General features: G+C 46.1%; 1 protein-coding gene across 7 annotated transcripts in view; it reads right to left on the bottom strand.

Annotated features, from left to right (window-relative positions):
- Nucleotides 1–27,258, bottom strand: part of UBE2L3 (ubiquitin conjugating enzyme E2 L3) — a 59,454-nt gene extending 32,196 nt beyond the window's left edge. Inside the window, exons 1-2 of one of the 7 annotated variants that reach the window (XM_082697770.1) lie at nucleotides 27,150–27,258; nucleotides 9,011–9,106 (exon numbers count right to left, since the gene is read on the bottom strand). In XM_082697770.1, coding sequence (XP_082553896.1) covers nucleotides 9,011–9,106; nucleotides 27,150–27,176 — 123 coding nt within the window. In that variant the 5' untranslated portion in view covers nucleotides 27,177–27,258. Of the gene's footprint in view, nucleotides 1–9,010; nucleotides 9,107–11,894; nucleotides 11,910–18,454; nucleotides 18,470–26,693; nucleotides 26,709–26,996 lie in introns of those variants that run through there. The other 6 variants (XM_082697769.1, XM_082697772.1, XM_082697775.1 and 3 more) reach the window with 6 other exon arrangements.
- Nucleotides 27,259–27,492: the final 234 nt, after the last annotated feature.

The raw sequence follows: 27,492 nt of genomic DNA, 5'->3' as shown, positions 1-27,492 counted from the left end.
AGAAAGTGACCTTGCCAAACCCTGATCTAGGACATCTAGCTTCCAGAAGCATGAAAAAATTAATTACTGTCGTTTAAGCCATCCAGTCTATGGTGTTTTGTTATGGCAGTCTGAGCTAATTAACAGAGATATAAAATTTACATACTGAAAATTACAAAGCACTGCTAAAAGAAATTAAAGACCTAAATATATGAAAAGACATCCTGGGTTCATAGACTGAAGGACTTAATATTCGGATGAAAATATCACCCAAAGTGATCTCAAGATTCAATGTGAGCTCCACCAAAATCCCAAGTGTTATTTTTACAAAATAGAAAAACCTATCCTAAAATTCTTATGAGATCTCAAAAAACTCTGAACAGCCAAAACAATCTCGTAAAAGAAGAGCAAAGGGGCACCTGACTAGCTCAGTTGGTACAGCATGCAACTCTTGATCTTGGGGTTGTGAGTCTGAGTCCCATGTTGGGGAGAGGGTTTACTTAAAAAAAAAAAAAAAGAAAGAACGAAAACAGTATGGGGCACCTGGATGGCTCGGTTGTTAAGGGTCTGCCTTTGGCTCAGATCATGATCCTAGCCTTGTGTCGAGCCTTGTGCCAGGCTCCCTGCTCAGGCAGGAGCCTACTTCTCCCTCTGCTGCTCGCCCTGCTTGTGCTCTCTCTTTCCCTCTCTCAAATAAATAAATAAAATCTTTACCCCCACCCCCCAAAAAAAAGTAAAAAAGAAAAAGAAGACCAAAGTTGGAGGACTCGTACCTCTGATTTCAAAACTTACTACAAAGCTACAGTAACCAAAACAGTGTGGCTGGTAAACAGACAGACACACAGACCAACAGAATAGAACTCAAGAGTCCAGAAATAAACCCCCACATATATGCTCAACTGATTTCTGACAGAGACGCCAAGATCAAGAGCAGTCTCTTCAACAAATGGTACTGGGAAAACTGGATGTCCACATGCAAAATAAGGAATGTGGACCTTTACATATATAATTTTTACATATAAAAATTAACAAAATGGATCAAAGATATAAACTTAAGAGCTAAAATATAAATATCCTTAGAAAAAAATGGAGCAGGGGTTGGCTGGCTCAGTGGGTAGAATTCTTGCTCTAAGTGTCATGAGTCCAACGCCCACATGAGGTGTGGAGTTCACTTTAAAAAAAGGGGGGGGAGGGGAAGACCTGTATGACTTAGGTTTGGCAATGATTTTTTAAATATAATACTGAAAGCACAGGCAACAAAAGAAAAAACAGACAAAATGTACTTCATTAAAATTAAAAACTTCCGTGCATCAGAGAACACTATCCAACTAATGTAACATTGAGTATCAACTATACATGAATTTAAAAAAAAAAAAAAAGACACTACCAAAAGTGTGAAAGGACAGCCCACAGAATGGGAGAAAATATTTGCAAATCATATTATCTATTAAGGGTTTAATATCTCTAACATATAAAGGACTCCTATAACTTAAAGAGAAGGAGAACACAAACACCCAACTAAAAATGTTTATAGCTGCTTTATTTATAACTGCCAAAACTTGGAAGCAAACAAGAACAGATAAATAAACTGTGGTATATCCAGACAACAGAATATTATTCAGTGCGAAAAAGAAAGCAGCTATCAAGCCATGAAAAGACACGAAGTAAACTTAACTGTATATGATTATAACTGAAAGAAGCGAGGCTGAAAAGACTACATACTGTATGATTCCAACCAAACAGCATTCTAGAAAAGGCAAAACTACAGAGACAGTAAAAGGATTAATGGTTGCTGTGGGTGGGCATAGGGCAACCAGGTCGGGGAGAGGGGCAGGGAGGAATGAAAAAGTAGAATACAGAGGATTGTAGGGCAGTGAAAATACTCCGTATGATAATATAACGGATATGTGCCATTATACATTTTTCCAAATTCACAGAATTTACAACACCAACGATGAACCCTAATAGGTTTAGGTGATTATGATGTGACAATGTAGGCTCATCAATCATAACAAATGATAAGAAATGGTAAGAAATGTCCATAATGGGGGAGGTTAGGCATGTGTGGGGCCAGAGGGTATGTAGGAAATCTCTATTCTTTTCTCTTAACATTACTGTGAACCTAAAACTGCTCTAAAAAACTTAAATCTTGGGCGCCTGGGTGGCTCAGTGGGTTAAGCCGCTGCCTTCGGCTCAAGTCATGATCTCAGGGTCCTGGGATCGAGTCCCGCATCGGGCTCTCTGCTCAGCAGGGAGCCTGCTTCCTCCTCTCTCTCTGCCTTCCTCTCTGCCTACTTGTGATCTCTCTCTGTCGAATAAATAAATAAAATCTTTAAAAACAAAACAAAACAAAACAAAAAAAACTTAAATCTTGGAGCACCTGGGTGGCTCAGATGGTTAAGTGTCTGACTCCTGATCTCAGTTCAGGTCTTGATCTCAGGGTCAAGCCCCATGCTAGATTCCACACTGGGCATGGAGCCTACTTCAAAAAGGAAAAAAGAAAGAAAAGGAAAGAGGGAAAAGGCCTTGGTTGAATTAACACTTCCCCAAAGAACATATACAAATGGCCAACAAGCAAATGAAAAGATATTCAACATACATAGTCATGAGGGGGAAAAATAAAAGTCAAACCTACAATGAGATACCATCTTCACATCTACTGGAATGGGTATACCTTTGTTAAAAAGTAAAATAACAAATGTTGGTGAGGATGCAGGGGAAATTGGAATGCTTGTACACAGGGCAGCCACTGTGAAAATCAGTTTGGCGGTTCCTCAGTAAGTTTAAAAATATGGAATTACCATATGATCCAGCAATTCTACTCCTACATATACACCCTAAAGAACTGAAAACAGGACTCAAGCAGAGTACACATGCTATATGCCAATGTTCACAACAGTTGTGAAAGGTAGAAACACCCTAGTGTCTTTTTTTCACCCTAGTTTCCATCAAATGATGAACGGATAAACAAAATGTGGTATAAAAACAAAGTGGAGGGACGCCTGTGTGGCTCAGTTGGTTTGACGACTGCCTTCGGCTCAGGTCATTATCCCGGAGTCCCGGGATCGAGTCCCGCATCGGGCTCCCGGCTCCATGGGGAGTCTGCTTCTCCCTCTGACCTTCTCCTCGCTCATGCTCTCACTCACTGTCTCTCAGATAAATAAATAAAATCTTTTAAAAAACAAACAAACAAACAAACAAAGTGGAACATTCTTCATCCATAAAAAATGAATGAAGTTCTGGTTTGTGGTACCACGTGGATGACCCTGAAAAATTATGCTAAGAGAAATAAGCCAGATCGAAAGGACAAGTATTATATGATTTACATAAAACATCTCTAATAGTTAAATTCATAAACAGTAGATTAGAGGTTCCCAGGGGTTGGGGGGCCATGGGAAGTAGGGTATTATTAGTGAATGGATACATTTTCTCTGAGTGATGGAAAATTTTGGAACTAGACAGTGGTGGTTGCACAACATTTTGAAAATAATTAATGTCACTGAATTGTATACTTACAAATGGCAAATTTTAAAGTTTTTTTTTTTGACAGAGAAAGATCACAAGTAGGCGGAGCAGGCAGAGAGAGAGGAAGGGAAGCAGGCTCCCTGCTGAGCAGAAAGCCCGACACAGGGCTCCATCCCAGGACTCTGGGATCATGACCTGAGCCGAAGGCAGAGGCTTTAACCCACTGAGCCACCTAGGCGCCCCCCAAATGGCAAATTTTATGTCAAATGTATTTTACAATAAAAAATTAATGAAGCAATGGGGCGCCTGGGTGGCTCAGTGGGTTAAGCCTCTGCCTTCGGCTCAGGTCATGGTCTCAGGGTCCTGGGATCGAGCCCCGCATCAGGCTCTCTGCTTGGCAGGGAGCCTGCTTCTCCCTCTCTCTCTGCTTGCCTCTCTGACTCTTTGTGGTCTCTCTCTCTGTCAAATAAATGAATAAAATTAAAAAAAAAAAATGAAGCAAAAAATTTCATAAATTTTAAGAGAAACTTTCCAGTTAAGAATTCTTGAATAAACAAGGAAGGAAAGAAAACAATAAGATGAAAAATATTTTTCCTAGACACAAAGGACTAATATACAGAATTCCTACAATTCAACAAAGCAGCATACTAAAACTCAGATAACAGATTATGGAAAATATAAACAGTCAATAAATTAATAACAAAACCTTTAACTACAATGACAAAATTAGAAATGCACATTACTGTGGTCTGAATGTTTGTGTAGCCCCAAAAGTCATACACTGAAAACTTAATGCCTAACATGATGGTGTTAGGAGATGGGGCCTTTAGAAAGCTATTAGATTACTAGGGAAGGGCCTTCATGAATGAATTGGCACCTTTTAACAGGCCCCAGAGACCTAGCTTGCTCCTTCCCTCACATGGAGGATACATGGTAAGTGTGTGACCAAGAACAAGGCCTTCCCCAGACCTGCACTCTGATCTTGCACTTCCAGGTCCCAGAACTGTGAGAAGTAAAATTCTGTTAAGTTAAACTCACTAGTATTTGGTATTTTGTTCTGTAACAGCCTGAATGGGACTAAGACATAAATCTAATTGAGTATCTTTGCACCTGTCACACTGGCACAATGATTTCTTTCCGTATACTTGCTTCACAGGCTCTTTGCTACATACCACCAACAGTTTTGCAGGGAGCCCCACAAAGACTTTAATAGTAAGAGTGAGACTAAGCACTTCACACACACACGCACTTACTGAACTTGGACAACAATCAGAGAGATGAGTACTCCTTTTAGATGTGAGGATACCAGGACAAACTGCTTAACCTGCCAGAGATCCCCAAACCAGTCAGAGGTAGAACTAGGGTTCTCACCTGGGGCAATCAGACCGCAGAGCCTGGGGGTTGAACTACTGCCATTCAGAGCCCGCCTTTTTTTTTTTTAAGATTTTATTTATTTATTTGACAGAGAGAGATCACAAGTAGGCAGAGAGGCAGGCAGAGAGAGAGAGGAGGAAGCAGGCTCCCTGCTGAGCAGAGAGCCCGATGCAGGACTCAATCCCAGGATCCTGAGATCATGACCTGAGCTGAAGGCAGCGGCCCAACCCACTGAGCCACCCAGGCACCCCAGAGCCCGCTTTAATAACACCCAGAAACCTCCACGACGGACAAGGACAAGCACAGGCAGACGGTGTCCGTAAAGTATAAACTGGCACAAACTTTCTGGGAAATAACTTGACAATAAGCTGGCTTATAGATATATATAATATAACCCTCATCCTCCCAGTCAGACTACGGCTATCTTAAGATCAAACATAAAATACGGGGTGCCTGGCTCAGTCAGCAGAGTATCCGACTCTCAGTCTCAGGAGGGTTTTGAGTTGGGTATGGAGATGACTTTAAGAAATGGTGGGTATGCGGCACCTGGGTAGCTCAGTTGGTTAAGCCTCCGCCTTCTGCTCAGGTCACGATTCCAGGGTACTGAGATCAAGCCCTGCATCGGGCTCTCTGCTCAGCAGAGAGCCTGCTTCCTCCTCTCCCTCTTCCTGCCACTCTGCCTACTTGTGTGCTCTCTCTCTCTAATAAAGAAATAAAACCTTAAAAAAAAAAAAAAGTTGGGTATGGAGATTACTTTAAAAAAATAAGTAAAAACTTTAATAAAAAATCAAACCTAAAATAAACAAAGATGCTAAGATTTTCACGTACAGATGCTCATGGATAAATTATCTTAAAAATGGAAAAAAATTCAAAATTAAAGAATGATTGAATAAATGATAACACAAGTATTATGGGATATTGTACAGTTATCAAAAGTTACATTCACAAAGTTTCGAGGCAATGACTAAATGATGGAAATACGTGATAATTATGAAACTATCAAATGGTTCATTAAAAAGGCTAGGAGGAATAATAGTGATGAAGAGTGAAAGTGCTCATTGGGTGAGAAATTCAAGAAGGCTCACCACCATGCCTCCAGCTCCTGAAGGGCAGGTGCCCAAAAACTTACTGCATTTCTTCACGGTAGGATTATGAGATCATTTTCTTCCTTAGCTATCACCTCTGAATTTCAAATGAAAAAAATTTATATAAAAACAAGAGTTTAAAGGGAATAAGCCTGAACTGCCTTAGTAACAGTGAAATGCCTCAAGGAAGCACCATATCTGGTTCACTCCCATCTTTCCTCTCTGGTGAGTCTGGGTCTGCCCCTTCTCTGAGCTACAGTATTTACTAAGCCACTCCTAGAGGACCAGGACCAGGTGGTCAAGGCATGCGTCTGGACTACTATGCCTTTACCAGCCTGGCCCTGCCTTCACCCCAGCTGGGTGTACCCCAGGTCAGTCTGGGGAGAAGATTCCCCCTACTGACTTGGGCCCTATGGTACAGCAAGACCGGAGGCCCAGGTGTGGGGTACTAGTGAAGACCGTTGAGGGATCAGTTGCCAAGAGCACCGTAACTGCCTCCTTGAAACATTCCTTATACCAAGCCAGGGTCCCTGGGCAGTGACCATAGTAAGAACACAAGAGAGAAATGGGAAGAGGCAATGGAATGGGGAGACAGTAGCTATGGCCTACTGTCTCTGGACTCAGCTTCCACTAAATGGAAAGTGAGGCTTTGGCCTGGCCAGTCCCTAGAGACTCAAGCACACTGCATTCTACCACAACAGTCTCCACCTTGGACTTATGAAACCGCAGCCCATTCATTGCAAAGGCTCCGCCAACATGACAACAGAGGGAGGCCTTGAAATGCTCTGGTTTAAGACTGCTGACAGCCACCTACCCTTGGAGCTGACCTGCACTCTCAGGCCACTGACATCATGGGGGAGACTGCCCCAAGTCTGACTACTCAAAACCATCCCATTCATTCCTGTCATTTTTTAACAGATCCATGGATTAACTCTTCTAATGTCAGTAGGATACAAAACTGCAATTAGAAAAGGGACAGGACAGATGGTCCTGGCCACTCTTCCACTTAGCACCTAACGATTCTCTACAGCGGGTAAGCCCTGGGGTTACTGGCTGAACCTTCCCACCCAGAGGCTCCTCTACCACCTACGCACAATGCCCTGAGTCCCACCATCTGCAAGCCTGGAGAAATCTTAAAACACTCATCCTCAAAACCAGATTGGATGCTCCCACATTTAAAATTTCTGAGTGTGTACTGAAAACACTACAAAGTGTATCTTTCCTTCATTATTCAAACAAGCATGAAAATAAAGCATGAATCCAGTATCTGCTGTTCAAGTTGCAAGGACTTTTTAAAAAGGCATGACCTATAATCAGCATTAGAAGCAAGCCTCTGGGGCGCCTGGATGGTTCAGTCGTTAAGCCTCTGCTTTTGGCCAAGGTCATGATCCCAGGGTCCTGGGATCTAGCACTGCATCAGGCTCTCTGCTCAGCAGGGAGCCTGCATTCCCTCCTCTCTCTGCCTGCCTCTCTGCCTACTTGTGAACTCTATCTGTCAAATAAATAAATAAAATCTTTTTTTTTTTTTTTAAGATTTTATTTATTTGAAAGATAGAGATCACAAATAGGCAGAGAGGCAGTCAGAGAGTGAGAGAGAAACAGGCTCCCCGCCGAGCAGAGAGCCCGACATGGGACTTGATCCACAGGACTCGATCCCAGGATCCCGAGATCATGATCCGAGCCGAAGGCAGAGGCTTTAACCCACTGAGCCACACAGGCGTCCCAAATAAATAAAATCTTAAAAAAAAAAAAGAAAAAGAAGAAGAAGAAGAAAGCATCTAGAGTCAGCATGTTCTGTGTTCTGCTTTGGCAAAGTAGCCAATCTGCCCATAAGGAAAGAGTCTACACAACAATGTAGTGCAGGGACAGGCACAGGAAAAGGGCCTGAGGCTCACAGGGAAAGTGGGGATGAAAAGAGGAGGCAGTGGAGACTGAAGAACAGGAAGGAAGGGAGCACTCGCGATGAAGTCCTGGTTGTGAGCTGGGGAAACTGGAAGGCACACGGTGTCCAAGTGAGGCCACCTCATGGACAGAGGGTGTGGCTCTGGGGAGAGGGCAGGAACAGAGGCAAGGACAGGACTCCTTCACGTACAGTAATAATCTACTCATCTATGATGCTGGATGAAGCAGGGGCCCAAGAAACAGCACTAAAGAAAGGCAGGAGACTAAAGAAGGTCCATGTCTGAGAGCTCACAGGAAGCAGCAGCAAGACAGGAATGAGTGGTACAAGGTCACAGAACCGGAGGCTGCACGGGCTCCAAAGGCTGGAGAGGCGAGCAGGCTCTACGGCTGCTGAGGCTGAGGTGCTGAGGACAGAGGGGAACCCATGTGCTCACTGTGAGATGGTTCTAGGAGGGTGGGAGAAACTGGGATTGCAAACTGGAGTTAGTACAGGATGAGGCTCTCAGGGGTGAGGAGATGAAAGGATGGACAAAGAGCAGACACTAAATCAAGAGGACAGGAAGGCCACAGGAAGGCCATTGTTAGGAGCAAGCCTGAGCCGATGTGATGGCAGAAGTCTGTGAGGCAGAGGGAACAGGAGCTGTAGGGGTCAGAAAGTAGAGGCAGAAGCCCCAAACAAGACACTGGGTGAGGGGACCAGGCAGGCCATTAGACAAAGGGATTTGAAACCAACAGAAGGCACATATTGGAGGGTACTAGGAATAAAGCCTGGAACGCAAGTGTCCAGAGGCTTAGACATACAGATGCAAAACCCGGCAGGGAAGCAAAGAAAAGATCTAGATGGAAAAGCCACCATCTCCCAAGAGAGGTCAGAGAAGGCAGCCCCGTCTGGACAAACGGGGCCAGGCATGGAGAAGCCAGGGAAGAGAAGAGCACAAAAACACTCTCCTTTCCCTGTGGCAATAACCACAGATGTGGAACACTTGGGGTCCCCCAGAATCTTACAAAACCAGTGCAAAGATGGGATTCTACTCAGGCACCTGAGGTTAAAGTCCCTGCCTTATTATATCCTAGAGTGACAGCCCACTTCTGCACATCTCTTGGCTGCCTCACCTAAGAGCCTACTTGGGAGCAGAGAGGTCAGCCCAGCACACACATCACCTTGAAGAATAATCTGGTAAGAAGTGGAAGTGTTCAATACTCACAGGAACAATAAGCCCTTGCCAAGTCAATAAATTAGCTTCATCAACCTGGATGTTACGGAAGTTTTTCATTCCACATTTGCGGATTTCTTCAAGCTCCTGTTGATTAACAAAGCATAAAGGGGTGTCAAATAGGGGAAAGCACCACACATTAAGATCCCTCCTGACTCCCTCAAATTAAACCAAGTGCCAAAACCACTGATGACCAAATTGCAGAGTGTGGACTAGACTGTGACTGGTCTGGTTAAGAGGCCTGGAGCCACAGTGGTCCCCTCAAACCCATGCCCCAGACCAAGACAGGCCCCACTTCAGTGACCCCACAGAACTCAGTGGGATAAGTAACTGTCTTCTGCAGACACATCACCTCCTCTTTGGGCTGGTCACCAGACCTCTGTTTAAACACCCTCAGACCCCTGCACAGGGCAGTCACGCAGCAGAGGTGCAAGGAAGGTGCTACAGACCTGATTTCTTCCAACCAAGATTTATTAAGCTATGAGTCAGATGTCAAAGACTAGGAGCAAACACATACCCACCAGGTTTTCTACCCAGTGCGTAAGTGTGATTCCAGAACTCTGTGTCAGCAGGGACACGTGACGAAGAGAACAACTATCTAGTCTAGGATGGGAGGGGGACAGGAGCCTCTCACTGACCCTCTGTTTCCTCAGCTTCAAAAGAGGGGTAGTAAGACCCAGAGCTGAACACAACGAAGGGGAAACCATGTTGTACATAACAGAACCCTTTGCAAATGAGGGATTATTATACAAATAGTCCAGGCAGCAAATGCCTTTCCTCCAGAAAGCATGACTAAGGGACTAACTACTTCAGGGCCCTGCCTGAGAGGTCTTTAGGCTATAGTCTGTCACTTGTTTTTTAACTGTGCACCACCGCTTCTCCAACAACTCCAGTCAACCTCCAGCAGGCATCATGACCCAAGACCCAAGGTACGCCCGCCTGCTCACCTTCCCAATATTCCTCCATTCTCAGACACCTGCAGTGACACAATTCCTCCAATATCCCAACCTGGCCTCATGATCCTGGTACAAAAACCTCCTCCATGTCTCCTGGGTACCTTCTTCTGCATCCCTAGAGCACCACCACCCAGATGAAGAGGCAGGACAGCTTCCTCAAGGGCCCTGGCTTCCTCCTTGTTGGTCCAGCCCATGCACCCTTTTGCAACTGGGAAGCCCCTCCTTGTGTGATGTGATGGCCCACAACGGCACAGAAGCTCTGAACCAGCCTCTACTTCAAGCCCAAAAGATCCTTTGCACTCCACATTCCCACCACACCAGCAACAGTTTACAAGGCCCCGTGGGGAAACAATTCCAGACGAAGTGAGAACTGAGCCACTGTCACAGGTTCTAAGTTGGAGGATGTGTGGTTTGCCTGGCATGGAGTGGGCTGAGAAGGGTATCAAATGAACACGCAGAACAGACAGCTGGGACATGCCGGTGCTTCACGGCAGGCGACACGCCCGACCAAGTTTCTTCCCACAGGGTGCTGCCGCTTGTCAACCCTAGCTGCCCACCACAACCATCTGGGCTTAGGCCCCAGCCCTGGAAATTCTGGTCCAGCAACTGTGGGGTGGAGTCTGAAATGGGGGATTTTTAACAAGCTCCACAGTGAGAGGAGAGAGCCACTGCCACTGGGAGAGGAGCTCCATTTCTTTCTTTTTTTTTTTTTTTTAAAGATTTTATTTATTTATTTGACAGACAGAGATCACAAGTAGGCAGAGAGGCAGGCAGGGGGGGGGGGGGAAGCAGGCTCCCTGCTGAGCAGAGAGCCCGATGTGGGACTCGATCCCAGGACCTGAGATCATGACCTGAGCCGAAGGCAGCGGCCCAACCCACTGAGCCACCCAGGCGCCCCAGGAGCTCCATTTCTAAGCAACACTCAGCTTCCGTGAGGAAGCTAGTTGCAGTGGCTGTGGCCCCTGCTGTGGAGAAGGCATGGTCCCGCCCCTCTTCCTGAGCCTGGAGGAAGGAGAGCATGGAACCTGAGAGACCACTCAACCTGCCAACTGCCATCTGGTCCTCCTGCTAGTGCCCAGGACTCATCAGAAACGCTCCCCTGGGGACAAAGAAGCCTTCAGGATGGGGAATAAATAAATTTCACTCTACGACCACTTTGTCCCCACTCCCCGAACAGTATGTAAGTTCCATGAGAGCAAGCTTGAAGGCAGAGATCTAAAAGCCCCGGGAGCTCATGGTCATGCTCAAATACTTGCTTAATTACCAGGATAGTGAAGGGACAGGAAGCTGGGTATTGGGGAGGAAAAAAGACTCTGGGATAGAAAAGGCTCTCCATGTATTTGATCTTCTGGTCCCTGATGCAAGATACTAGAAAAAGATTCCCAGTTAGACACAAATCCTACCAAGCTATCAGAAATGTTTTAAACCAAAAGTAGTCAGGAAAACAATTCCAGAGAGAGCTCTGAAACTGGACAACCAATAAGATCATATTCACTTTTCATGGGAGAAAATTAGTTTTAAAATAATCTGTACATATAATCTATGGCTTCAGAAATCCACATACTAACAACAGGATGTATCAGTAATAAACCCAAGAAGGTAAATTTCAAAAGAATTACAAAAATATGGCAAGATGAGACTCCAGTATAAACTATGAGTGAAAACCTGCACCTTGCTCAAGAAAAAGGGAGGAAGGAGTGGGCACTGTGGGCAGGAGTACAGAGAGGGCACCTACTGGTGCTCTGAAACCAAGAGACACATGAACATTGGGGTCTCCAGCTGGCTCTGTCGGTACATGATTCAATCTCAGGGTCATGAATTCAAGCCCCACACTGGCCATGGAGCCTCCTTAAAAAGAGAGAGAGATACATGCACAAAGATAAAAGCCATACTGAGGTAGAGGATGCCATTCCTCCTACCCTCTGCCAGAGAGGAAAGGTGACACTACTGTTGGCAGAACTGGGAGGCTCAAGGACTCCAACGCTTGGTTATCAATTGCTGGTCATCAGATAAACTCTCAATTTACCTTGCTGTCAAGTTAAGCTTGCCAAAGAGCGGAAGAGGCAACCTCCTTTGCATAATTCTAACCAACAAGGAAGAAGTGATTACAACAAGGCAGAAGTGAGAGAAACCAAGTCAAACAAACAAGCTAGCAAGCCCTATAAATCTCCAGGGAATGCTGGGCAGCCCTAGGAGAGCCTTTCTCAACAGGGTGGCGCCGCCATCCAGGCAGGACTTTGCACTTGAGCATCCCGAGCCCTGCCCATTACATGCCAAGCATTGTGACACCACACCCCACCCCAATTTCCCAACATCCTCTAGAGGCCCAGCTGCTGAGAACCCCTGGCACCGTCAGAGGCCAGGATGCTAAAAGTCTTGCATTGCACAAGCAGGCCCTCCAGTCAAGAACTATTCGGCCCACAATGCCAACCACACCTCCACCAAGGAGAACAACTTGAAGAAATGGATTCAAGGCATTCAGAGAAAAGAGATTCAGACAAAGGTCTGAGACTCGAAAAGGCAAGATGACTCAAGACACTTGACAAATCCTCAAGCAAAAGTGCACTCCTATAACTCAGCATGAACCTGAGAAGGAAGAACTGGAGAAGGAATTTATTATTGTTTTTTAAAGATTTTATTTATTCACTAGACAGACAGAGATCACAAGTAGGCAGAGAGGCAGGCAGAGAGAGAGGAAGGGAAGCAGGCTCCTTGCTGAGCAGAGAGCCCAATGCAGGGATCCATCCCAGGACCCTGAGATCATGACCCGAGCTGAAGGCAGAGGCTTTAACCCACTGAGCCACCCAGACGCCCCTGGAGAAGGAATTTAAAGAGACCAATGTAAGTTCAGAGTTCAAATTCAAAAGGGTACTATTATAAATGATGGGAAAAAAGGGACCTGACAAAGGAAAACAGAGGGACCCAGCTCCAGAACAGAGTCAGGAAGACCAAAGCCAAGAACGACAGGAGCTTACAAAATAAGCCCACAAAGGTTTGTTTCAGTTCTGCAAGAAGCTGTCCTGGATCAGCCAGGACAACCCAAATACTGACAACCCAAAGGAAGAGCACGAGGGAAAGCAGAACAAGCCAACTAGCTCACTCCTCCTGGTAGGGAAGAGCAGGCTTCCCAGCCATGGCAATTGGTAAAGGAGAAAGAGAGCAGTGCTTCTCCAAATGAGGTCCATTTCTGATCCCAGAGGTGGATCTCAATGTACTGAGGGACGCCAAAAGAGCATGGGCATGCTGCCCAGCTCTTCAAAAGGGGAAAAGCCCACTGCCTAGACTCTAGCTCAGAGAGCTTGATGCCCATCCCAGGCCAGGGTGCGGCAAGCTCCAGAAACAGACCACAGATTAATAGCTCCGAGAAACTAACAGGAGACAACCCTGACCCCAGCAGGAGCGGGCTACTCCACATCCCACAGAACCTTCAGCTCATCCCGGAAAAGACAGCAGGAGACAGCTATACACAGTGGGCTGTCACAAAACTACAGTGTGTGCATCTGAGTTTGGGCAAAGTATTTAAGGAAGTCTTTTTTTCTTCTTTGGAGATCTACGATGGGCAACCATTCAAAATCTTCCCAAACAACCATTCAAAATCTTCCTAAACAACCCTCACACAGGACCTGAGAACCCTTCACAAGCCAGTGATTCAAAACTAGCTTGTGACCATGGTCCTCTTTAAGAAATCCATACAGGGGGCACCTGGGTGACTCAGTGGGTTAAAGCCTCTGCCTTCGGCTCAGGTCATGATCTCAAGGTCCGGGGATCGAGCCCCACATTGGGCTCTCTGCTCAGCAGGGAGCCTGCTTTCCCCTCTCTCTCTCTGACTGCCTCTCTGCCGACTTGTGATCTCTGTCAAATAAATAAAATCTTAAAAAAAAAAGAAAGAAATCCAGACAGAAATACAGAGGAAAAATCAGCTGTGAAAGCCAGGGCTGCTTCAGATGTCAAATCAGTGCTATGGACAGCAAGTCAGAAGGTAGGGGGTGCTTATATAGTTTTAAAAAGCATATTCGAGGGGCGCCTGGGTGGCTCAGTGGGTTAAAGCCTCTGCTTTCGGCTCAGGTCATGATCCCAGGGTCCTGGGATCGAGCCCCGCATCGGGCTCTCTGCTCAGCGGGGAGCCTGCTTCCTCTTCTCTCTCTGCCTGCCTCTCTGCCTACTTGTGATCTCTGTCTGTCAAATAAATAAATAAAATATTTAAAAAAAAAAAAAAAAAAAGCATATTCGATAGCATCCTGTAATTTCTTATCTGTTGACTGGAAAAGAGCATACTGTACCCCGAAAGGAACCACAAAAAGTAAAGCTGAGTGCCATCTTCTTGGCTGTTGAGATGAGGTTAGAAGAGCATATAAGTACTACTCTAGTAACCTGGAGGTCAGAGCAAGGGAGGCCCAGCAGGCAACAGCAGAGGGTAATCAGTTCATGGAAGGGAAGCTGTCAGGCCCTGGAGAATGGGGGAAAAAAACAAACCATTGCAGAGAAGGGAACAGGTGTGTCCATGTGTTAGAAATGTATGCAAAGCCCCAGAAGGAAGAAATCACCGGGTATGTTTGGGAAGCAACTGGGAGCCAAATCTGGCTCAAGTGTTAACTAACATTGGGGGACTCTCAATCAGACGGCACCCAAAGGCCCCAGGAGAGTTATTTAATACTCATATGCAGAGAGATGGGACAGAGAGGGAGGGTGGAGGGAGAAAGCCTGAATCGTGCCTAGGCCTCATTCTAGAACTGCAGGATTAGAATCTCCAGAACAAGGCTGGGCACTTGTGCCAAGAAGTCCCCCAGTAACACTGAGGTGCACGCCCGTTTAAGAACCACCATGCCCGGTGCGCCTGGACTCTGTTGGTTAAGCATCTGCCTTCGGCTCAGGTTATAATTCCGGAGTGCTGGGATCCAGTCCCACAGAGTCCCCACATTGAGCTCCCTGATCACTGGGGAGTCGGCTTATCCCTCTACCCTTCTCCTGCTCATGATCTCTCTCTCTCTCTCCCCCAAATAAATAAATAAAATCTTAAAAAAAAAACAAAAAACAAAACAAAAAAAACACCATGCTTATCCAATCCCGTCTTTTACAAAGGAAGATAACTGAGGCTCTGATTAATTCAGTGTCATTTCCATGACTAGAAATAAGCTCCTAAAAGAGCTAACACCTCCCACTGAGCCAGGCACACAGAAGCAGTGTAAGGAATCCTTTTTACTGCAACAAGTCTGTGGTAACAGAAACCTGGAAATCTTTCTAACATTTTTTTAAAAAAATGAATGCTTACTATGACTTACATTGGTTACTTTACTGTTCTCTGTTCTGAAGCTTCCTATAGACAAAAAATTCAGTATATTGCAATCCCCAACCATTCTCTTCAGCACTACTTTTATATATTATACAGAGAAACAATGTTTTGATTTGACAAGCAGTTGCTTCAACAGCTGTCAAACTGTCATTGGACTAGAAAGAGCAGAAGCCCCTGGAGCTGGACAGGCCTGAGCTTACACCCCTGCCCTTCATTCCCCCTGAAGCTCCCAGCCTTCCAGTAGTCTCACCTGAAAAACAGGAAACCAAATTCATAGGGCTCTACTGAGAATTACAAAAAACACTGTAGTGCTTAACACTTAGCACCCCTCGTAGATATTCAATTAATGTTAGTTTCATTCCCTTCCATAATTATATCACAGTAGTTCTTAAAATCCAAGACAGTGTTGAGGCACCAACACATATTCCCTCCTCTACATAACAGGGAATAGACCCGATATGGCGTTAACAGCCTATGACCAGAACTCAAAGGATCTTAAATTAGAAATGACTGTGGAGGCGCCTGGGTGGCTCAATCGGTTAAGCATCTGCCTTCAGCTCTCCCCTCAGCTCTCTGCCCCTCTACCCTGCTTGTGTGCGTGCATGCCTCTCTCTCAAATAAATAAGTTTTTTAAAATATTTATTTATTTATTTGACAGCATGCGTGCGCATGCAACACAGCAAGCATGTGCAGGACACAAACAGGAGCGACAGAGGGAGAAGCAGGCTCTCCACCGAGCAGGGAGCCCAATGCACGGCTCGATCCCAGGCATGACCTGAGCCAAACGCAGATGCTTAACTGACTGAGCCACCCAGGTGCCCAAATAAATCACCTTAAAAAATAAGTTTGTCATGTGAAAGAAAGGAAAGGAAAAGAAAGAAAGAAGGAATATGTTTATAGTTGTTGGCACAAAGCTTTTCCAGAAATGAACTGATCAACTTAGCTCAATAAAAGAAAGAAAATGAAAGGGAAAAGAAAAGAAAAAGGAAAAAGAAACACAGGCAGAGGGGTTGCTAAGAATACATCATCACCACACTCCCCTTTGTAGGGCAACAGCTTAGTGTCATCATCCCCTTCAAAATCCCAACAAAAAACAGGAATGTGTTGGGGCGCCTGGGTGGCTCAGTGGGTTCAAGTCTCTGCCTTCGGCTCGGGTCATGATCTCAGGGTCTGGGACCAAGCCCCTCATCGGGCTCTCTGCTCAGCGAGGAACCTGCTTCCTCCTCTCTCTCTGCCTGCCTCTCTGCCTACTTGTGATCTCTCTCTGTCAAATAAATAAAATCTTTTTTTAAAAAATGTGAAAAACAGAATGATAAAATACCATAGAGAAAGGGAGAGATGCTAGGGAAGAGGTGGTCTTTTAGGAAAGCAAGGTGTTTCTGGAGGTAATCTCCAAAAACAAAGATGCTCCAGAAGATGTGTGCCTTCCAAGTAGGAGATCCACACCCAAAGCAGCCATGTGAAAGGCCGGAGGAAGACCCTGACAGAGAAGCCTGAGCGGTGGTTGGTTACAACACTCAGCAGTATTTACAATGAACAGCACATAGAATAGGGACTAGAAGCTCACAACATCCCTTGGAGGAAGGCACGTCAGGCGTATTAGCTTCACCTTACAGCTCATAAAGCTGATGTTCAGAGATGCCCAAGGGTAAGGCCAGGACTGGAGACCGAGTAGAATCTCTCAGCCACACAAAGCAGTGGGTGAGGGTGGCCAAGCCTTCACTGCAAACAGGCAACGCAGGGCCTCCTATTTCCTAAGCAGGATCCTGGGAGGGCTTGCCTGCTCTGGAATAGCACTCGCCCAAAGTTACAATGACAAAGACATGAAGAGATACAGCTTAGAGACAGATACTGCCCTAACCCTTCACAGCTGGCCCTTAAGTGTTTATGCTGTGCAAGGAATGTTTCTAGGCTCCTCTTGTCCAGGTAAAATGAAACCGGGCAGATGGAGCTGGATGTCTAAGGGAAAGTTACACAAACCTGCCTTAAATCTAAGTACAGCATCACTCTCAAGTACCAACTCCACAATTGGTAGGACATTAATAATTTGGGGAAAAAAAAAAAACTTCCTGCTTTTTTGTGTCATGGGAGCCAAGTAACTAATTTTGACAGAAATGTGCTTTCCAAGCTTGCACAAAGCAACCAGTGGCAATGACGCTAAATCATGACGTTAATATGAAGTTCAAAATACTTTACATCTAAACATAAAGTTTCAAAACCCCCCAAATATGATTCTCTTACTTCAACGAATACTCAGCAAAGGAGGTGGAACCCAAAGCAACACATGAACCCTTGCATGGGTCAGCAGTACTCCATCTTATACTTAGCTATTATGACAACTAACGTGCTCAACTCCTATCATAACTCTACAAAGTAGTCATGAAACTACATGAAATGAAACTACAAAGTTGTTTCATTACCCTTTTGCAGAATCAGCACACTGAGGCTCAAGGTGATGACAGAAACAAGTCCGTGGTAGAAGTGAAGATCAAAACTCGCGTCCCTGTCATTCAACCACAGCACCACCAGAGCGGTGGGCCACTGTCAAGAGGTCATTCTAAGAGGACATTCTGAAAAGAACATTCAGAACAGGCTTATAGGAACGCACTGCCCACACACCTCCAGGTGAGCGTGGCTGGGGCCCCAGCTGAGTGGGCTCTGATGTCAGCTCCACACACAGTCTGCTTCTGGATGTACCGTGCCCCTGGAATAGGTTTCTGTCCCCATCTGAACATGGTTGTACCTGGCATTCTTGACCTATGCCACACACTCCAAAGTCCAGAGCCCCAGCACGAGTGACTGGAATGAGAATCCCGTGTGTAAAATACCTGGCAGGTCTCCTTCTGTAAGGTTAGCTTTCCTGTGCTGAGTTTTCTTAACAAGAGGTACACTAGTATGAAGCAGATATTTTACAAATCATGTCAGAAGGGACTCAGAGGCTGTTCAACTTCTGAGTTGTACCCATTCTCCAATTCTGTGACAGAGTCAGGCAGCATCCCCTCTCAGAAAGACAGAGCACCACCATGAGCATTGGATTTGACATTACTGACTGCTATGCTGGCAAATGTGCCTGCTGGGCCACAGACTGTCAAAATAGTATTTCACTCCTCTGCTGAACTGTGCTGGTAAAGAAGTAGAAATAAAATCTGACAAGATGATGAAGTACAGAAAACAATCATCAACACTGACCCAAAAATATTAAAAACTGAACAAAACCGGGACACCCGGGTGGCTCAGTTGGTTAAGCATCTGTCTCCAGCTCAGGTCATGATCCCAGAGTCCTGGGATCGAGCCCCACTTCAGGCTCCCTGCTCAGTGGGGAGGCTGCTTCTCCTTCTCCCTCTGTCTGCCGCTCCCCCTGCTTGTGACCTCTCTGTCAAGTGGATAAACAAAACCTTAAAAACAAACAAAAAGGGGCGCCTGGGTGGCTCAGTGGGTTGAGCCGCTGCCTTCAGCTCGGGTCATGATTTCAGGGTCCTGGGATCGAGTCCCACATCGGACTCTCTGCTCCATGGGGAGCCTGCTTCCCTCTCTCTCTCTGCCTGCCTCTCCATCTACTTGTGATTTTTCTCTGTCAAATAAATAAAATCTTTAAAACAAACAAACAAACAAACAAAAAAAAAAAACTGAACAAACCCAAACCATCACCTAACCTGAAATGAATTCTCCTCCTATCCACCATGTCCCTCCTTCCTTAAAAACCAAAAGCAGGGGTGGCTGGGTGGCTCAGTGGGTTAAGCCTCTGCCTTCGGCTTGGGTTGTGATCTTAGGGTCCTGGGATCAAGCCCTGCATCCGACTCTCTGCTCAGCAGGGAGCCTGCTTCCTTCCTCTCTCTCTGCCTGCTCCTCTGCCTACTTGTGATCTCTCTCTCTGTCAAATAAATAAAATCTTAAAAAAAAAAAAAATCAGGGGTGTCTGGGTGGCTCAGTTGTTGGGCGTCTGTATTCAGCTTGGGTTGTGATCCTGGGGTGCTGGGACTGAGAGCCCTGCATCGGGCTACCTGCTCAGCGGGAAGCCTGCCTCTCCCTCTCCCACCACCCCTGCTTGTGTTGTCCCCTCTCTTGCTGTCTCTTCCTCTGTCAAATAAATAAGTAAATAAAATCTTTAAAAAAAAAAAAAGCTGCTATGGGAAGACCCTAAGAGCAGGGAGGCCTGGGCAGTGAGTGTGCCAGGCTCCACTGTGAGCCTGTGAGTGGTGCCCCCCAAGCCTGTCAAGGGGACCTCTTTAAGCTCTGGAATTTTAAACAGACTGCACAAAGGGCCAGGAGGAAAAACAGAACAACCACCAGAAAGAAGCAACCTTCCTTAACTTTCTGCTTCAGGGGCTGAAACAGAAGACAAAAAGCAACAGGATTATTTCTGGGACTGCAACTACTTATTTGAGAGTTTCCTTCAGGGCAGCTCCGTCGGTGGAGCTTCTGTCTCTTGATTTCAGCTCAGGTCATGATCTCAGGTTTGTGGGATCGGCCCAGTGTCAGATTCTCTCCCCTTCTCTCCCTCTCCTTGCACATATGTTTGCCCTCTCTTACTCTTTTAAATAAATAAAATCTCTTTAAAAAAAAAAAAGAGAGAGAGAGAGAGGGGCACCTGGGTGGCTCAGTTATTAAGTGTCTGCCTTCAGCTTGGGTCTTGATCCCGGGGTCCTGAGATCAAGACCCACATCCGGCTCCCTGCTCAGGAGGAGGCCTGCTTCTTCCTCCCACACTTCCCCTGCTTGTGTTCCCTCTCTCGCTGTTTCTCTCTCTGTCAAATAAATAAATAAATAAATAAAATCTTTAAAAAAGAGAGAGAGAGAGAGAGTTCCCTTCAAATTCCCATCCCCTACTCCCAGCTCAGCACCATTCAGCACCTTGAACTGCACCTCGGCTCATCTTTGGACACAGTGACAGTCATCGCACTGAGCATAATACATGCAGGACAGAAAGAAATAATACAAGGGTGAGATCCTGAGATACTGGGAAGACTAATTTTGAATTCAAGAGCTTTTCAATTTTGCTGGAAAAAGTATGTATTTTTGAACAAAGACGCACAAGTTCACATAGCTGTCTCAAGAAACCTCTTGCTGGGGGGCCTGGGTGGCTCAGTGGGTTAAGCCTCTGCCTTCGGCTCACGTCATGATCTCAGGGTTCTGGGGTCGAGCCCCGCATTGGGCCCTCTGCTCAACAAGGACCCTGCTTCCCCCTCTGCCTGCCACTCTGCCTACTTGTGATCTCTCTCTCTGTGTCAAATAAATAAATAAAATCTTAAAAAAACAAAGAAAGAAAGAAACAAACAAACAAACAAACCTCTTGCTAACCCTAAGGAACAGGTTACTTCAAGAGGCAGGAGAGAGGGGAGGGTAAGAGAATGGGCTCTGCCTCTGGTGAGGTCGTGTCCTGGCATGCCACCCCTACCTGGCCCAGCCCACCTTTTCAGCACTGAGCCCTCTCCTCCTGCGAGGGTGCTCTCCTCACTGTCCTGGGATGTGTCTTGCTGACTCTCAATAATAATAATAATCTATACGTATCTCACACTTAGGATATGCTAAGCATGCTCCAGAACACATGATACATACTAATTTATTTCACTTTCACACCAGATGAAGTAAACGAACACACAGAGATCAAGTAACCTGCCCAAGTTCCTCCACTAAGATGTGGCAGGCCTAGGATATGCAACCTCCAGAAGCTCTTTTAAAAATATATATATCGGGGCGCCTGGGTGGCTCAGTGGGTTAAGCCTCTGCCTTCAGCTCAGGTCATGATCTCAGGGTCCTGGGAGAGCCTGCTTCCCCCATCTCTCTCTGCCTGCCTCTCTGCCTACTTGTGACCCCTCTCTCTCTCTCTCTGTCAAATAAATAAATAAAATTTAAAATATATATATATATTTTGGGGGGGGGGGCGACCAGGTGGCTCAGTGGGTTAAAGCCTCTGCCTTGAGCTCAGGTCATGATCCCAGGGTCCTGAGATCGAGCCCCGCATCAGGCTCTCTGCTCAGCAGGGAACCTGCTTCCTCCTCTCTCTCTCTGCCTGCCTGTCTACTTGTGATCTCTCTCTGTCAAATAAATAAATAAAATCTTTTTTTAAAAAAAGGTTTATTTACTTATTTATTTGGCAGAGAGAGCAGGAGAACACAATCAGGGGGAACAGGAGGCGAGGGAGAGAGAGAAGCAGGCTCCCCACTGAGCTGGGAGCCCAATGCAGGACTCGATTCCAAGACCCTGGGATCATGACCTGAGCCAAAGGCAGACACCTAACCAATTTAGCCACCCAGGCACCCCTCCAGAAGCTCTTATCCAGTACACCGTATTCTTCCTCTCAATAGCTTTGCCCCGAATGAAACACCCTTTCCTCCCCCATTTTTCACTGAGGTGAGGGTTAGGTTTATCTAACAGGACAAGACTGGCTAGAGGAAACCTGGAGGCAAAAGCTCTCACAGGTGAGCAGCCTGTGCGTATGGAGAAAAGACACACAGAGACCAAAGATAAAGGCCTACTTCAGCAGAATCTGGCAAGTGGCTAGATGAGGGAAGAGGGGGTGAGGTGGGCTCCCCCAGGTTCTTCCATGGGTGACTGAGTAGATAAGGTGCTCATTAACTAAGGAAGGCAAGACAGGAGAAGCACGGTGCATGGGATGAGCCTGGACAACTACAGGTCTATGTGCCATTCAAAGGGAAAACTCAAGGTGGTTAGATACAAACTACGGGTTCAGGAGAGGCACCTTTGGGTTCTCTAAGTTTAATCCCTTAGTGTTACAGCAAAGAAAATAGAAATATCTCTTGAACATTTAGCGGTACTTTTCAATGGAATATGACCAGCTGACTTGGTACAATACAATGCTAATGTGACAAACTCTCGTTAGAGTTGTAACAAAATCAAAATAGATCCAAGTACCCTGAGACAAGCGTTTTTGTTCAGTGCGGACCTTGAGAAAAGATTGCAAATGTTGCAACAACTAAGTAAACTCTCTTTCCCAAGGCCTGTCCCAATTTTCTTTTAATGGAGAAACATGTACAATGAGGGTCATTGAGGGAAGCTGAAATCGTCCCAACTTACTGGGATTTTACACTTACGATTAAAAAAAAAAATGCTTTTCTGAATTCCCCAAAACCCTGTGGATTCAGGACATTTATACTGGCAGAGCATCATCTGGAAAACTCTCATCTTCTGACACACACAACCCACCTACCAGACATGTTCACTGCTCTGTTGTGTTAATTACCCAACTTCAGAGAACATAAACTTGTATTCAAAACCAAACCAGTTTATTGCCTATGAATTCCAAGGAAAGAACTGTTATTTAGTGACTCCTCCTATTTATTCATGTGTAATTATGGATTGAGAGAAAGTACACCAATACAGAGTTTTAACTGAACATTTTTTTTTGCAAGATTTGAGGGAAAGAGAGAGCAAGCACGTGCACATGAAAATGAATGGGGGGAGGGGCAGAGGCAGAGAACCCCAAGCAAACTCCCTGCTAAGCATGGTGTCAACACAGAGAGATGATCCCATGACCTATGAGATCATGACCTGAGCCAAAATCGCTAATCAGATGCCGAATGAGCAACCAAGGCACCCCGACTGAACATTATTGAAAATGCATTAAAAGGCTGCCACAAATCTCAATTCCTTATCTCAACAGTTACACCATAATAACTAATAAAATATCACCCCACCCTTTTTAAATCTTAAATCTACAGAAGAGCCCTTGTGGGGAGAAACTTAGCTGGAGGGCCCTTAGGAGAGATGTGTGCAATTCAGAGGCTGAAAAGAATTGATCAGACTGCATCAATTTCCTCAACCACACCTACAGGTTTCACTTTTGTAGCTATTTCCCTTCCTGATAGAAGCAATGGTTACATTCACATTGTTGCCATCAATGCTGAATTTGCTGCTTGCAAATTAAAATGTATTTAATGTTTTATTAACATTGTAATTCCTAAAAAGTGTTCTGAAAAAGGCTAATCCTTTTGGTAAGTGTGTTTTGTTTTTTTTTTTAAGATTTTGTTTATTTATTTGATAGAGAGAGAGTACAAGCAGAGGGAGCAGCAGAGGGAGAGGGAGAAGCAGGCTCCCCGCCAAGCAGGGAGCCCAATACCAGACCTGATCCCAGGATCCTGGGATCATGAGCTGAACCAAAGGCAGGATTAACCATCTGAGTCACCCAGACGCCCTGTATTTTTTTGTTTGTTTACTTATTTATTTTTTAAAGATTTTACTTATTTATTTGACAGAAATCAAAAGTAGGAAGAGAGGCAGGCAGAGAACAAGAGAGAGGGAAGTAGGCTCCCTGCAGAGCAGAGAGCCCGATGTGGAACTCAATCCCAGGATCCTGGGATCATGACCCAAGCTGAAGGCAGAGGCTTTAACCCACTGAGCCACCCAGGCATCCTGTTTATTTATTTTTGAGAGAGAGAGTGGGGAAGGGACAGAGGGAGCAGCAGACTCCCAGGTGAGCAAGAAGCCAGACATGAGACTCCCAGGACCCTGGGACCACGAAAAGCACGAAAGACAGAAGCCTAACCAACTAAGTAAGCCACCCGGGCACCCAGAAAATGATTTTTAAGTTAAAGACTTGATCATACTCACCTTGCCTAAAATAACTTCTCAGCCCAATATATGCAAACCAGTCTACTTTTAATAATGTATCTTATACTATCTGCAGACAGTTCATTGTTACAAAGAAATCTTTGTGAGTGTCCTGGATAATAGTTTTTGAAGAAATCTAAAGTTCTTTAAGATGTAATTCATTTGAGGGGCGCCTGGGTGGCTCAGTGGGTTAAGCCACTGCCTTCGGCTCAGGTCATGATCTCGGGGTCCTGGGATCAAGTCCCGCATGGGGCTCTCTGCTCAGCAGGGGGCCTGCTTCCCTTCCTCTCTCTCTGCCTGCCTCTCTGCCTGCTTGTGATCTCTCTCTGTCAAATAAATAAATAAAATCTTTAAAAAAAAAAAAAGATGTAATTCATTTGATTTTTCAACATGTTTTTTTCATCATCGAAAACGCCTATTTTATTTCCATGTATTTATCGACATGCAACAATAATTTGGGTTTTGTTTTTTCTTAAACTAAACATCTTAAACTCTGACTCTCAGAGCCAATTACCTGCATCATGTAACCAGCATTCCTCTACTAAATTGAAAAGAATTTCCATCCACAACTCAAGAAACTACATAGTCTTCCAGGTACCCTTGGAGTAAGAAAAAGGCATGGACCTTGGGATTTGAAGGTAGGGAGATTTAACATCTTACCTCTTCCCACCCTGGTCAGATAGCAACTCCACCTTAGGTAACACTCAACCTATCAAAGCCTCACAATTCTCTCACTTGTAAAATAAAGACAGCAATATGCTAATTCTAAGAGTTATTGAAAAGAATTAATGTAAATGACCTAGCACTTAAAAGCACTCAGTTAGGGGCGCCTGGGTGGCTCAGTGGGTTAAAGCCTCTGCCTTCCGCTTGCTCAGGTCATGATCCCAGGGTCCTGGGATTGAGCCCCGCATTGGGCTCTTTGCTCTGTAGAGAGCCTGCTTCCTCCTTTCTCTCTCTGCCTGCCTCTCTGCCTACTTGTGATCTCTGTCAAATAAATAAATAAATAAAATCTTAAAAAAAAAAAAAAAGCACTCAGTTACCGTTACACATTTTCTCTAAGCTCCAATTTTTTGAAAATACAAAAATAATCTAAAAACCAGTTAATTCCCCTTCTCAGAACCTTGGAAGCCTGGGAGCCCCAACTAGGTCAACTGGGGTAGACTAGGGGATACCCTGCAAGGATGAATTAGGTCAAGATTCCTGTCCTTGAAGAACTCAAAACCCAGTAGGAAATGCAAGTCTAACACAAATCTGATTGGGACAAAATCTTAAAGAGAAACATAAAGAAAGTGCTGTGGTCACAAAAAAAAAGGAACAACTTATTCTGAAAGGGGATGGGGGCAAAGGCCTGACAGAGTAGCTGGCATTGGAACTGAACCTAGGATTTCCCTGGAAAAGAGAAGCAAGGGAAAGGCAGCCTTTCTCGAAGACCAAACAGCAAGTACAAAGGAACACCACATAGTGACTGACTGAGTTAGAGCAGGGGGCTCTGGAGTCAAACAGATGTGAGATTACAGCTTACCCTCCCAAACTAGAAAAACTGAGGCAACCCAACCAATCTCTCAGCATTCCATTTTACCACCTACAAAATGGGAATGTTTACTTTTCAAGGATGATTAAACGTGATTATAAATGTGAAGTACAGGGCTGCATAAAGTAACAGCTTAAAAAAAAAAAAGTAGCTACTATGATTTGCAAGGGTAGTGGGAAAGTAAGGGACTGGAGGGGAGGCTAAACAGATTTCTGCCAGCCTAAGGAGGGTCTTTTGCGACAAATAACAAGTTAGGATTAATTGCTGAGGACAATAAGATCACAAAGGTTTCAATAGGGGCGAAAGGATTAAATATTTGCTTTAGAAGAAGAACTTTAGTGTCCAAGAAGTGAGTCAAAGAAGAGTATGGACTTGGAAAGGCATCTGAGAGACGAGAGTATGGATTCTGGTAATTGCATTAAGATTAGGAAGGAAAGCACACTCCAGAACTCCCTCTAAAGTAAAATCCCCAAGTCTTAATGGGTGACTGCAGTAGGGTAGGGAACTAAGTGAATAACAGTCCTCTCATCTGGATGACTGGTGGGTAAATGGTGGGGTCTTAGACAGAAAAAAGATGAGGAAAAGTCTGGAATCTGCTGACTGTTCTTTTGTGCCCACTTCCGATCCACTTTTATGAAGTTAAATGTCGTTCCCAGCCCTTAGTGAACAAAAGAAAGGAAACGTTCCCAGGGAGGGAGGGCCCAAAGGCTGTGACTCCAAGTTCAATGTCTAGTTCCACCGAGCACTGCTCTACCCAAGAGGAACCCCAGCTTTTTATCTCCTCTCAGGAAATCAGCTCCTAGGTCTTTTTATTTCCGGCCCCGTGCAACCCGGCAGCACTATCCGGGCGCGGACTCACAAGTCTTGGCGAGGTCGGCTCCGGAGGACGCCGGCAAACATACTCCGGAGAGAACTAAGCCAGTTTAGCATCTGTATTCCCCACCAAAGGAGCCACTTAGCAAAAAGGCACCCCGCTGCATGCAAGATACAAAGTACCAAGTTATTTTTATAAACTTTGACCGATTTGGGTTCGAACGACTAAAGCCAACCCCTAAACCACCCCCCAAAATGGCACTTTTGCTTCGGCAGGGAAAGAAGATCCTGATGATTTTAAGTGGTAGGTTGAAAAGGAAACGGGGAAAGAGAACAGCGCCGCGAATGCGGCCGACCCCACGCCTTCCTGGAGTTGGAACTTGCCGGCTGTGTGACTCTGCAGTCACAAGGCGACAGTTTGCTAGGACCCAGAGCAATTTCAAACGACCCACCAACAAACTGACCTAACTTTTGTCGCCTGGCCTCCTCCTTCCTTCCCCAACCCGAGCCTCCCAACCTCCTAGCCTCCGGAGCTCTAAACCCGGCGCGCTGCGGCCCAGGGCGGGGCGGCTCCGCGGCGCGGGCTCCCGGTCGGAGCTCCGGCGCTCGGGCCTTCCCCGCGGGCGCCCGGTTCGGGACCTCCCGGCGGGGTCCCCACATCAACGCCGCCCCCGGTCCGGGGGAAGGACCGCGAGAAGGACCTGGCCGGGTTCCGGGCAGAGGGCGACGTGAACGCCCCGGACCGGGCGGAGGGGCCAGCGGCAGCTCCCAGCGCGGCCTGGCGCTCCCGCCCAGGCTGCGGCCTAGGCGGCCCCGTTACCTCCTTATGCCCGTGTGCGGTCAGAGGGGCGGTGGGGCCACACAGGGACGGGAGACCGAGCGGCGACGCCCCGAGGAGTCCCGCCCGCCGCGGGGACCCCCGGCCCGGGACGCCGCCCCCCCCACCCGGCCGGCGCCGGAGAATGGCTTTTACCTTCATCAGCCTCCTGCTGGCCGCCATCTTGGATCTGGTGCTGCTGCTTTCCCAGAATGCATCGCGGCCCGCCGGGCGGCTGGAGCCCCCGCACTTCCTGGAGCGGGGGAGGGGCAGGCGGGGCGCTCCCCCTGCCCCCACGTATGAAGTGCCTACTGTGTGCCATGACGATGCTGGGCGAACACAGATGAATGGAACCGGCAGACACCTTGCCTTTACTGAACGTCCCATCCGGAGGTGATTACAAGGTGTTTGGCACATAGTAGGTGCACAATAATTATTGGTTGCATAAGATCATTGAATAACCAAGATTATTTCGGTCACTGATAAGTGCTATGAAGAA

Source organism: Mustela nivalis (genome assembly GCF_964662115.1).
Source record: "Mustela nivalis genome assembly, chromosome: 14".
NCBI classification, from domain to species: domain Eukaryota; kingdom Metazoa; phylum Chordata; class Mammalia; order Carnivora; family Mustelidae; genus Mustela; species Mustela nivalis.
The sequence above is the reverse complement of the archived record's forward strand: the minus strand, read 5'-3'. Positions and strand labels throughout refer to the sequence as shown.